Source organism: Pseudopipra pipra, chromosome 1, assembly GCF_036250125.1.
Source record: "Pseudopipra pipra isolate bDixPip1 chromosome 1, bDixPip1.hap1, whole genome shotgun sequence".
Classification (NCBI taxonomy): domain Eukaryota; kingdom Metazoa; phylum Chordata; class Aves; order Passeriformes; family Pipridae; genus Pseudopipra; species Pseudopipra pipra.
In genome coordinates this window covers 132,090,574-132,103,328 of record NC_087549.1, presented here as the reverse complement: position 1 = coordinate 132,103,328, position 12,755 = coordinate 132,090,574, and the positions used below count along the sequence as shown (strand labels likewise).

General features: G+C 35.2%; 1 protein-coding gene across 10 annotated transcripts in view; it reads left to right on the top strand.

The window, feature by feature from the left end:
* AKAP9 (A-kinase anchoring protein 9) overlaps window positions 1–12,755 on the top strand; it is a 111,537-nt gene that overhangs the window by 75,522 nt on the left and 23,260 nt on the right. For 7 of the 10 annotated variants that reach the window (XM_064677610.1, XM_064677668.1, XM_064677649.1 and 4 more), the window contains 8 exons: window positions 2,407–2,619; window positions 3,827–3,865; window positions 5,061–5,293; window positions 7,234–7,353; window positions 10,419–10,595; window positions 10,704–10,808; window positions 11,244–11,396; window positions 11,662–11,841. In XM_064677610.1, the coding sequence (XP_064533680.1) occupies window positions 2,407–2,619; window positions 3,827–3,865; window positions 5,061–5,293; window positions 7,234–7,353; window positions 10,419–10,595; window positions 10,704–10,808; window positions 11,244–11,396; window positions 11,662–11,841 (1,220 nt within the window). The remainder of the gene's footprint in view (window positions 1–2,406; window positions 2,620–3,826; window positions 3,866–5,060; window positions 5,294–7,233; window positions 7,354–10,418; window positions 10,596–10,703; window positions 10,809–11,243; window positions 11,397–11,661; window positions 11,842–12,755) is intronic. The other 3 variants (XM_064677641.1, XM_064677623.1, XM_064677675.1) reach the window with 1 other exon arrangement.

Genomic DNA, 12,755 nt, shown 5'->3' with positions numbered 1-12,755 from the left:
CCAATTCACACAGCACAAACATTGTGTGTCATCGGCACTAGTACTGGCAGTAACATTTCAATAGCTTTAGCAAAACCAGAGAGGATGAAAATTGATTTCAGAGGGAATAGATTCAAATCTGAAAGAGGCATTACTATTTTTTCTTTTCTAAGATTAAGAGTGAAAAAAATCTTGTTTGGAACACATCTTTACATGCAAAAATACAAAATCTTCAAATATGATCACAAAATATAAATGACCTAAGAATGTGTATTCTGGCACAGATGGAGTTACAAAATGCTTAATATTGAAGAATTTCAGAACATAGGCAGCTCTTTATGTCTGTTGCTGCTCTCTTTGAAGGATAATATTTTTGTCTTGATATAAATTTTATTTTGCAAATTTGCAATTTATTGAAAATTTTCAATAATAAAATAAAAAAGCCTAATACATTAGGACAGAATGGCTGTTCATGAAGAGTTCTAAAACATAACATAATTAGGTGTTATTTTAGTCCTTGATAAATATGTTGCACAATTGAGCTTGTAAGTTAGGTGCATTTGAAATTAATGCACTTGTAAATGACAGGCACCTTTTTTTTGTTGGTGTTGGTATAACAAAACAAAGATGTCATAGAACTCTCTTTATTTAACTTCTGCTCATTGAACTGAGCTGTGAGCATACTCTGATAAAGACAAACTACATTCTTTTATCAAATTCCTTAGGTAGGTGTGCAGAACAATGTCTTAGTTCATTGTATATCTGATGGTCCTGTCTTCTCTTGACATAAAATGTGTCATTTTTGATAATTTCTTTCTTATCACAAAAACTGCTGTAGCTGAGACATTTTCAAACCTCTTGTGTTTTAGTGGTGTCAGATATGACTTACCTAATGTGATGGAAAAGCTAATGCAAATTTGTTCACTGAACTCTGACAACTTTCATTACATCTCTTAAAAAAAGAAAAAATGTGGCAGGAGTAAATACCACAACATGTGATTTTAGCAGATTACCTCTTCACTGTTCATACCTTCTTGGTGGAAGTGTGCACCCCATTTAACCTGGGAATGCCCTCTCACTTCCAATCTGTTGAGTACTCATTGTGAACAGCAGCTGATATGGTGGGAATAATTACTAGAGTTTATGTTGTCTCGAATTTTTGAAATGCTGTTAATGATGTTTCTAGTTCAGTATTTTCTGTTTCAATATCCAATGTCCTATGTGTCTGTGTTCTCTGTGAATTCAAATCTGGAAAAAAAGATTGGTCTACATTGTTAATAAATGGAAACATCTTTAGTTTTCATATATTTTCAAGATAGGGTAAAATCCATCTTTATACTGACTCAAGACTATAGATTTATACTGATAAAGTACTTTAATATTGAAAACAGTATTATGTTGAAAAAATAAGAAGAAACCTATGAGATAGGCGTGTGTATCCAACTAAGACAGTTTAGACATGGCGTGACTGATGTCCTATCTGTCTTTTGGAACCATTGGTATCCAACATTGACAGAACACACCTTACTGTGGAAATCTGGCATATCTGTTTGGTACCTTCTGTCACTCAGTAAAAATGGCTTTTTTGTTCTGTGGTCAGATGTTTCTGAATCATCTTAAGCCAATACCATTACAGGATCTGTTTAGATCTGTACAGCCCTCAATGAAATTAGGAAATTCCCATTTTTTCCTATATCCTTAGCTTTGTGCTCACTTCTGCATCATTCAAAGAGGGTGCTATTTCTTACAACCATGATATCATTCACTGAGCACCCCTTCAGTTTCCTAGACAAACTACTTCACAATGAAGTAAATTTTAAAAGAACACAAGGTATTCTCAAGGTAATTTCCATAATTCTCTATTAAAAAGATAATTCATTATTCTGTACTACTTCGAAAATTGTGCATTAATAGTAAAGAAATTAAATTGCTTCTTAGATGTCAGCTGTTAAAAGGCCTTTTGGGAGTGATTCAGGTGCTAAGCATGGACACTTAATAGCCAGTTTGGGTGCCTTAAGGTGTTGGAGGCATCTCTATTATACTTCACCTACAGGAGACCCATGATCTTACAGGAACTGTTGTTTGAGGTCAGACAAATGTCATGAAGCACCTAAAATGACAACTGAAGTAATTTAAATTTCTTATTTCTTGTGTGTTTATTACACATATATTTTTCCCTGGCTTTGGAGTTCCTGTTTGCTCTAGAGGTTTTGTGCTGAGAAAATATTAAGAGCTGTATTTGGTATTGTGCTACCCTTCCTGTAATTTGTTCATCATGAAAGAATAGCAAGGACAGGAAGGATTAGAAATTGTCAGGTGCTGAGTATCTAACATGCATGTGCATTCAGTAGTGTCTTCAATAAGAAAAAAATATTCAAATTGGTTTTGATTGTCTATTGAATGTGCTTCCAAATTGATGTTCTACAGGCCTCATTGATGGTTATGCAGATGAGAAAGCATTTCTGGAAAAACAGCTCCAGGAAAAAATAGATGTAATTGACCATCTTGAGCAAGAGCTGCTGTGTACAGGTAATAAATTGCAGGAGTTAGAGGCTGAGCAGCAGCAGGTCCAGGAAGAAAAGGAGTTACTCTCCAGACAGAAGGACGCCATGAGAGCAGATGCGGGGCCAGTAGAGCAGCGTATGTATTCCTCACAATCTTTCTATGAGATTTTCTTATACTTTCAAATAAAATGATAGGTAATCTTGGTGAAAGTTTCTCCCCCTCCTTAATAAAAATGTGTTAGGGCTAAATGTGATATTTTCATACTTGATGCCTAAGGTTAGCATGATGACTTTTCTTGATATTTAAACAAAAAATGACTGAATTTTTAGAAGTGTTGAGAAATTGCAATTGTTCTTTAAGCTAGAAAAAGCTCTGTATCTCTGAAAATCTGCTTTTATTTATATTATCACTGGAGATGGAATAGCACCTATGGATAAAAATACTGATCTGAATACTTTCCAAATGGAGTTATAGACAGACAAGCAAGCATACCCACCAGAACATGATTGAACTATATATTACAGCCATATTTATTCTAGGCATAGAAGACAAACTGTTCTGACAAATTCCTCTTCTAGGGAAAAATGGCACAACAGTTGCAGGATAAAGAAAACCTGTTATCTACTGGTAATGAAAGCTTTCAGCCCTGATGTTGAAAATTTCAGATAAATACCATGTCTATATAATCTAACTAACTGCTTACTCAAAAAAAGCATTTACCCTCATGAAGTAAATGTGTCTTTTAATTCTTCCTTAAACTAATAACTGAAATTAATGTTTTATGTTTGAGAGAGAAGGAAGATTAGAACACTGGGGTTTGTGAGAAGTACTGATCTTTCAAGGATTGCAGTGCTTGCATTGTAAATAGCGGGATGAAATTACCATTTTATTTAATTTATAAAAGTTTATGGCAATTTACAATGTTGCTGTTTTTATAGATTGCACACCTTAGCATGTATTTGCAATTTATTCAATCTACTTTGTGTAACAATGAAATTTTAAGAATGACCTACTGCTTCCTACTCTGCAGTAAAGAGGATCCTTGTCTATGATTCCAGTTTAGTTATTTGTTCTATGGTTTAGACTTCTAAATATTTTAAAGTTATTTTCATGTATAACAGCTGTAAGGATAAGCCATTCTATAAATATGTGTAGGTACTTATATCATGCATACCAGAATAACTTACCACATTCCCTAAGTTATCTCAACAACTTTGTCATTAAATGCCACATCTATCTTTGGCTTCATTTTCTCTTACATTGTTATGCCACAAGAAAACTATAGCTGGCATGTGAATTACTTTGCTTCTGTTTTTTGTTTTCTCTCTCTCTATTCTCCTAGGCCTAGTAGATGCTGCAATCGATGCAGCTTCCCAAGCAGGTGTGTTTGTATGTTGCATGGCCAATCTGTAATTGGGTGGAAGACTTACACGTACTGACTTCGTTAATCAGGATTATTGGGCTTTTGGCTTACTGACATTACTTGTAATTCTTACTGGCCTGCAGCTTTGATGTTGTATTTCATACTCAGTTTTACATTTCGCTAACAACATTCCTTATGATTTCTAAACATAATTAGCAAATTCATCAATAACCATCATCTTATTCACCTATGAATTACAGATACTTAGATGGTATTGGAGAGATATTTTTGTAGCCTTTTATTTCTTTTTATTTCCAAATACAGCTGAGTCATTAATTATGATAACTAAACACTCTATTTTATTGATATATAATGCTTACCTAGAAATGAGAATTGGTTAAATATGATGTAAGATGATGGTACCTAAAGGGTCTTTCTTCTATAGTGAAAGTAAATTTTATTGTTTCTGTCTAAATATCAGTCTTGTTTTAAAGATTCTCCAAAAGTAAGTGCACTTTGCAGTTTGGATTTTACCTCAAGGAATTTGTGCGGTTAGTTAATAGGTACTTCAGTGGGCTGTGGCTTAAGAGTCTTAATAAAGTGGTTTGGGGCTTTACTGTATGTGCTTGCCAGCTTTCTCATGAGGACTCAAAATTGGGTATCCATGCAGTCACTGGTTTTGCAAAGCTCCAGTTACAGGTCAGTAATTTCCCTCTCTGTCTGCCCAGCAACCTCGCTAAGTCTTTCAATATTTCCCTCAAATTATTCATATGTATCACATTAAAATAATGAAGACTGGGAGTGGATTGATTTTACTGATGCTGGGGATGAGAAGAGAGTTGGGTTTTCTGTGCTTCATTGTTAACTCCTGTACTGTGGTTTGAACCCAGGCATTTTGTTTTCTTTTCAGCTGTACAAAGACCTTTTAATTGATATGAAATGTAAACAGGGAAGTAATCTGATACAACTTTAGTAACAGTCCTTTGAAGACTAATTAAAGGATAGTAATTTTAACACGAATTTGGTTCAGTCATTATCATCATTATTTCTCAGAAGAAAATACATTTTCAAAAAAAGAAAAATAGTAAAAACCCAAACCGTTTCACATCCTCCTGCAGATTACAGCATGGATACCTTGGGGAGTGGTTTTGCTTCATAGCATTCCTAACTATTCATATCTAAAAGTAGTGTGTGATGCCTCTATTATACCCAGAATTGCTGGAGGAAACAGAAAAGCTGATGAAAGAAAAAATTGAAGTACAACGTCAAGCTGAAAAAGAGTATGACGATCTTCAGAAGCAAGTGAAAGTCTTGGAAATAGACCTGGAAGAACAGGTCAATCGTTTCATAGAGCTAGAGCAAGAAAAAAATGCAGAACTAATGGACTTAAGGCAGCAAAACCAGGCATTGGAAAAGCAACTTGAGAAAACAAGAAAATTTCTAGATGTAAGTATGGCAAAAGGCTAGTTTCATGAAGGTGAGTGGGCACCTGTACTAAGGTTTGGTTCAGGGGGAAATGCTATTTTTTCCCAGATTCCGAGCAAACATAAAGAAGCAGATGATAGTAACAGTGTGTTAGGTTCCAGCCCAAGAATTTAATTAACCGATTAAAAGTTTAGTATTACTTTGAGGTGCTTGCTTGGGACAGCTCCATATTTGTAAATATAAATTAATAGGGCGTTTAAAATAATGGGAATCTTCTAAATTAATGAGGAAACATGTTTTTGTGACCTTCATTTTTTAAACAGTTTGTGGAATTTCCATGTTTTTCAGTAAAGTCTGTTAGAACTAGTATAAATTCTATGCAAAGTCCTGCACCTGGGTCAGGGCAACCCTCGATATCAGTACAGGCTGGAGGATGAAGGGATTGAGAGCAGCCCTGCCAAGAAGGACTTGGGAGTGCTGGTGAATGAAGGGCTGGACATGAACCAGCAATGTGCACTTGCAGCCTAAAGAACCAACTGTGTCAGGGCCAGCAGGTCGTGGGAGGTGATTCTGCTCCTCTCTTCCGCTCTGGTGAGACCCCACCTGCAGTGCTGCACTCAGTTCTTGGGGTCTCCAGCACAGGAAGGACATGAACCTGTTGGAACAAGTCATGAATGGCCACAGAATGATCAGAAGGATGGAGCACCTCTCCTGTAAGATGAAAGACTGAGGGAATTGGGATTGTTCAGCCTGGAGAAGAGAAGGCTCTGGGGAGACCTTATTGTGGCATTTCTATCCTTGAAGGGGACAAGAAAGATGAGGACAAACTTTTTGTCAGGGCCTATTATGATAGGACAAGGAGTAATGGTTTTAAACTAAGGGTAGATTTAGATTAGATATAAGGAGGAAATTTTTTACAATAAGGGTGTGAAACACTGGAACAGGTTGCCCAGAGAAGTGGCAGATGCCCTGCGCATGGAAGTATTCAAGGTCTGGTTGGATGGGGCTCTAAGCAACCTGATCTAGTTTAAGATGTCCCTGTTCATTGCAGAGGGTTGGACTAGATGACTTTTAAAGGTCTCTTCCAACCCAGACTATTCTATGATTCTTTAAATGAAGTAATCAGTATAATTTGTATTTGAAAATGAAAAACGTAATTTTTCTTAGGTTTCTTTTATAGTCTTCCTTCATAGTATCCAAGAATCTATCTCCAGATATTACACTGCACCTTCCAGCCAGTTATATTGTATGTGTACTTGTCCCCATTCACAGTAGCAGCTCCCTTTCTTTTTACCCAGATTCTTCCTGCTTCAGGCCGATTCTGCCCTTTTGTTTTGGACTCTGTCTCATTTTCAGCAAAGACCATCTTTCCCCCCTCCTTCTTTTCCCATTTTATTCTGCTGCTGTTGGGGAAAAAACCTACTGTTTCCATGCCTTCTCAATTAACACTCTAACAGCAGTAGGGTGGAATAACTTTTTACTTAATGAATATAACACCTGTGACACCTTCTCTGCATAATCAATTACTAAGCAGTAATTAGCACAAATGAATTTTTTTCTGATAGTTCCTCATCAGTATTAACACAGTGTAAATTTCTATTCTGAATTTCTATTTATGCTACATTTATCGAAGATAAACATTAGGAAAGAAAATCATAAAAGACTGGCTTATTGTTTGTGTGGTGTACCTGGAACAGAAGAAACCTGTCATTTTTATGACGTATTACTTGATGTGTCTATGCTGTGCTAATTTTTTGATTAAAAATGTGAAATTTATTGCCCCAAATGATAAAGACATTTTTATTAATGGTAGCTGCAATAGGTTCTGCTGTCTTAAAAGTACTGACATACTGTTACTAGCCTCACATTAACAGAAGTAAGAAATAGTAATTTACATAATTTACTTAATTTACATACTTTTTAAATCAAGTGGTATATCCACATAATTTCTTAACTTACAGGAGCAAGCAATCGACCGAGAGCATGAGAGAGATGTATTCCAGCAAGAGATACAGAAGCTGGAACAACAGCTTAAGGTTCCACAAAGGAGTCAGCCTGTCAATGAACATCAAACCAGAGAGGTAACACATTTTATTACTTGCACTTAATGAATATAAATGACAAGTTGACAGCTTTTAAGATGTTATAATGAAGCTATTTTATGGTGTACCTACTCTGCATCCATTTACAAGCCAGGAAAGTAAATCCCTTGAGAATGAAGGGTAAGGTGTTGAGGAAAGTGGTGAAACTGTGTTTTGGAAGTTTTTTTAGGCTGGTTGGTTGTTTGATTTTAGTCATACAGAAGCTTCGTAACTTTCAAAAAGGCTCTTTTATATAACTTAACTTAGAAAATCCACTGTTCTCAAAAGCCTGTGGAAACGTTCAGGACTGTTTTAGCAATTTTACGTGTTATGTTGTTTTGTGACATCCTGTTTATAGCACAGGTACACCACTGAGGGAATTGAGTTACCAAGGTTTAGCACTTGAGATGTAGTAACACTCTTTATGTACACTTGAACCTCCCCAGTGAAAGTCTGTTTGCACTGAAACAAATTTGTACTGTACATGTTTAGAACAGCAGCTCAAGGGAGTCACAGAAAGCTCTTAGATCAAGGAAAATCAAGAAAAGTGGCAGCAGTTACAAATGTTATGTATTCTGATGCTTTTGCATATTTTGTTTGATGACCTGTTAGTCAACTAAATTTCTTTTTTTTAATGTGAATTTTCTTGTGTTTTGCTTTTCCATCAGTGCATGCATTTTGCATGATTTTCTTGCTTGATTTTCAGTATTAAAATACCTCTTACTAAGTTGCAATGTGATAATCAAAGCAAACCACTTACTGAGGTAGTTCTGTTGCTGCAATTCAGTTATTAAATATTAGCAATATTTAGTATTCAATATTGCATAAAATAGTGGAAGGTGTCCCTGCCCATGACAGGACGGTTGGAACTAGGTGATTTTTAAGGTCCCCTCTGACCTAAACCATTTTATGATTCTAGGATATAGATTAGGGCCATAGACAGGAATAGGACATAAATTGATATATGTGAGATGTAAGTTGTCAAAGTACTTATTTACTTAGAATTTGCTGGTTTAGGACTGTATTTCCCTGGGGGTTTTAATATATTTTAATACAAAGGTTTGTAAGAAGTCTTATGAAGTGTTCAGTCAGTGCTATGTGATATGGTTATCATTGGCCTCTGTGAACAATGAATCTTCTGGAATTAGCTGGGTATGTGTTAAAAAAGCATACGGAGCAATTCTGCATCAATTTCCTTCTGTTGCAAAGTGTGTGTGCACTCCTCTGCTGCTGACATATTCAGCAGATGGAGGGGACTCTAGCACAATTAATTTTCCTGAATCTGGGATGTTCATTTGGGGTTTATTTTGTTATTTGTCTGTTTATAGTTTGGACCATTGCTGGTTAAAATTCTCACATTTAAAAAAAAATTCTTTCAAGAAAAAAAAATATTCTAATTTGATAGCATAATGGAAATTGTCCTATTTGTCTGTACAGAATCTATATGTAAAAATCATCCTGATTTATATGCACATGTACACGTGTGTATACTCTTAAGTTGGCAGATATGCTACAATGGAAATTTAAAGCATGCTGGAAAATGAAAGACAGCTGTAAATGTGATTAGAATTTTGAGATTAGTATTAGATTTTTTTAATTAGAATTGTTTAGTAGGTAGAAAGATAGACAGATAATGTCTGCTAGCACCACACGTGTAGCAGCTATTTTAGAGTTTGGTGGTGTTGAATGTGATACATTACAAATTATAGACAAGGATTTTCAATGCTGTATTAGATTTATGTTTATTTTTTATCAAATGAGGCACATAGACTTACAATATGGTATATCTTGATGTCACAATGTTCCTTGGAATGTTTCATAAATATACATTTTATCATTATTTCTCATGCTTTGCTGAGATAGCTGCTTTATTTTTCATAGTTGCACAGTTTTTGAAATCCCCTTCTGCTTTGCGTGAATGCCGTGAGCGTTTTCAGTTGATAACTTTGATTCTTTTTTACTGTTGTTTCAGCTTTGCCAACTTATTCCAGGGAGGGTTGTCATAAAGAGTCTGCTCTAGACTTGATTTTTGTTTTTCCATTTCTCTCTCAGGACTTTTCTGAGGTCACTTCAGACTTTGATGTTACTCATGGATGGATAACGTCAATAATACCATCCTATCAGCTTTATGTTCTGATCTTCTTCTCTCCTATCTGTTGAAATGCTTTGAGTCTTCTACATTTGGCTACATCATAACTTCCTAATTGTAAATACTGAAATCAGCTTCTTGAGTGGGACAAAGATTGCTTTCCATGTCTCTTGCTCGATTGCTTAGTTTAACTCAGGTCTTAACTCTTGCATCATACTATGGGTTTGTTATGCATCTTTCTTATCTGTAATTTCAATTAATAGTTTCTGAAATACATCTAGAAATGGATAGATACTCCTATCTCTGCTACTTCGCTAAATCTTTTAATATGTTGTTTCTGAGCTGCAAACATCTGACCTACTGAGATTCAGAATGCTTTATTTGGATGCTTTGTCCCCCATAGAAAGTAAAATGATATCTTCCATGGCATCTGTTTGGTCCCATTTAAGAAACTCAGCAAGAAAGCAAAACTTCCTGTTCTTGAGATTGAAGTATAGCAATTCTCTTCCAGTGCTAAAGACCCAGTGAGTTTTAGGATATTTCTGTATGTCACTAATCAGCTCCTCCTTTTGAATAATTTTGTCACAAGCTTTTGTAACAATTACATTCCTCAAAGAGGCAAGTAGCATCTTGACTTTAGGGTCAAGACATTCCATCCATAGATGTTAAAGGCATCTTTTTAGTGGGCTGCATAGAAATGCCATGCTGCTTGCTTTTAAGTGACTAGAAAGTCTGAAGGCTTCAGAAGGACAAGGTCAGTTCTAGAGAGAAGGCAATGTAGCACAGAACATATCAGTTCTTTAAAATACTGTTTATATTGGTTGGATGTAGTACTGCAGCATTCTAACTGTACATTCTGTTTCACCTAAAGAGTAGGAGTTTTGTTATTGCTGTCAAAAATGAGCGGTGTTGCTTTTGCTACCAAACCTTTCCAGTGTGGTACAACATATTAATCTTCTTGCCATATTGTCACCAGGTTGAACAGTTAACAAATCATCTCAAAGAAAAAACAGACAAATGCAGTGAGCTTTTGCTTTCTAAGGAGCAACTTCAGAGAGATATACAAGAACGAAATGAAGAAATTGAGAAGCTAGAATGCAGGATAAGAGAACTGGAACAAGCCTTAATCATCAGTGCAGACAACCTGCAAAAGGTATTGCTTTGTCTAAACTTATCAAGGATTTGCTACTTTCTTATTTTCTTGAGACAAAAACAGTGTAATTTTTTATCTGACTATTACTAATATAATTTCTATTTAAAGGTAGAGGAAAGGAAACAGTTTGGTACCATCATAGTAAAGGGAGAGTTACCTCTTGAAGTACAACTGCAAGCTGAACGAGAAGCTGTGGACAGAAAGGAGAAGGAGGTAAAATGCCTGTGAAATGTTCCATGTTTTCTCTGGTATTTTGTTTTGTCAGTTTTTGCTTTCTGTTGTGTTTAGTGAACTATACAGATAAAATTTTTTATAGATCACAGAGACAGCAGTTCAAATCCCCTTGAAATTCTCTTGAGAGTGAGAGCCATGATAGTTGTTCTGTTTTAATATTTATGACTTGCAAGAATGTTTCTGAAATCAAAATTCAGCCCAATTAAGAAAAACTTCATGGCAATTTCAACTGATTTTTTAGCGGGGTTTAGAATTCCATTCAGTTTAAGGACTCGGGTCACTGAGTACACATTCTTTTGTTTGTGCATAGCAAACCAGTTCACTGTAGACATTGTACTTGAAAATTATGGCATTTAATTTTTGGTATGGCTGTCTACTCGTTTTCCACCTTTTTTTTTTTTTTTTGAAACATAGGTCACGAACCTCGAGGAACAATTGGAGCAGTTTCGAGAGGAGCTAGAAAATAAAAATGAAGAAGTTCAGCAATTGCACATGCAGCTAGAAATTCAGCTAAAGGAGTCCACTACACACTTACAAGAACTCGAACAAGAGAACAAATTATTTAAGGTAACTGCATAACAGAGAAGCCTAGAGCTTTATTCTCTCTCCTCTCCAGAAATAAAGTCTTTGAAAATGGCCAGACACCAAATTCTTTCTCTTTCTTAAGCATTTCATAGTTCAACTTGCAAAAATATTAAAAAGCTCATATAATTATTTCTCATTCCATGGAATCTGTTTATTTTAATTCTTACACCTGAAATACTTGGAGAAGTATATGCAGAAAATGTTATGTACACCTCTAACATGTTTTGTTGTTATTGTTTTTTGGCAGGATGAAATGGAAATACTGGGACTAGCTATCCAGAAATCTGAAGATACCACCATAAAGGACCATCATTTAGTGGCTGGGAGGCTTGCACACATCATGCAAGAAAAGGAGCAGGAAATACATCATCTTCATGAACAAATTGCAAAACTGCAACAGCAGCTTGAGGCCACAACTGACAACAAGGTACATACTACTGAAATCTTTTTCAGAGTCCTACTTTGTCCTGCTAGTTGTTTGAAGGAAAAAGCCCCTCTGTCCCCCACCAAATACATTAGCTTCTATTGCTGCCTTAGTTTAAAAACACAAATGCTTCAGTTTCAAGCAATGTTTTAAACCTAATCTCTTTTTCCTCTTTAGCCTGATTTTTTATCAAGGATGCTTTTTGCTTGCTTTTCTTTTTAATTATTCTGCCTTATTTCTGCTTGAGTTTTTGTCTTAAATTCTTCATTTCTTATTCTTCTAATACTTCTGAACATTTAATAATATGCAGATAGCTGAATTCAATCTCAGCATTCATTTTAACATCTTCCCTCCCATGACTTACATTCAGTGTTATGTTTGAGTGACACCTGCTGGATCACATTAGATTTTAAATTTTTTTTATCAGTTGAACTTTTGAGCCCCATGCTTGTGTGAATACTCTGTCATCATACCAGTGCTGGCAACATCTTTTATCCAATTTGAGGAGCAAACAAAATGCTGTGTTTTATTAGAAATAGAGACCAAAAAAAAAAAAAAAACAGATTCATCTTTTATTTACTGAGATTTAACACCTGTAGTTTTCTGTTATTTTTGAATGATGTGTTTTTATGATAATAAGCTTCATTTTCTTTTGGGTTACTTTTATTTTTTACAGATAAAACACACTTGATTTCAACAGAAATACTACTTATTTTGCATTGATGTAAGTGACAGCAGAAACAGACCTTCAGTCACATTTTTTATAGAAAGAAAAATTGATTTTTTCAGTGGATGCATTTTTGATTCTTACCACTTTAAATGTCATTTATTAGCCATAAGCTTTAACTCAAGAGCAAGTATTATGCACTAAGTTAAGAACAGGATTTCTGTTACCCCTTAGAAGCTGACTGAACATT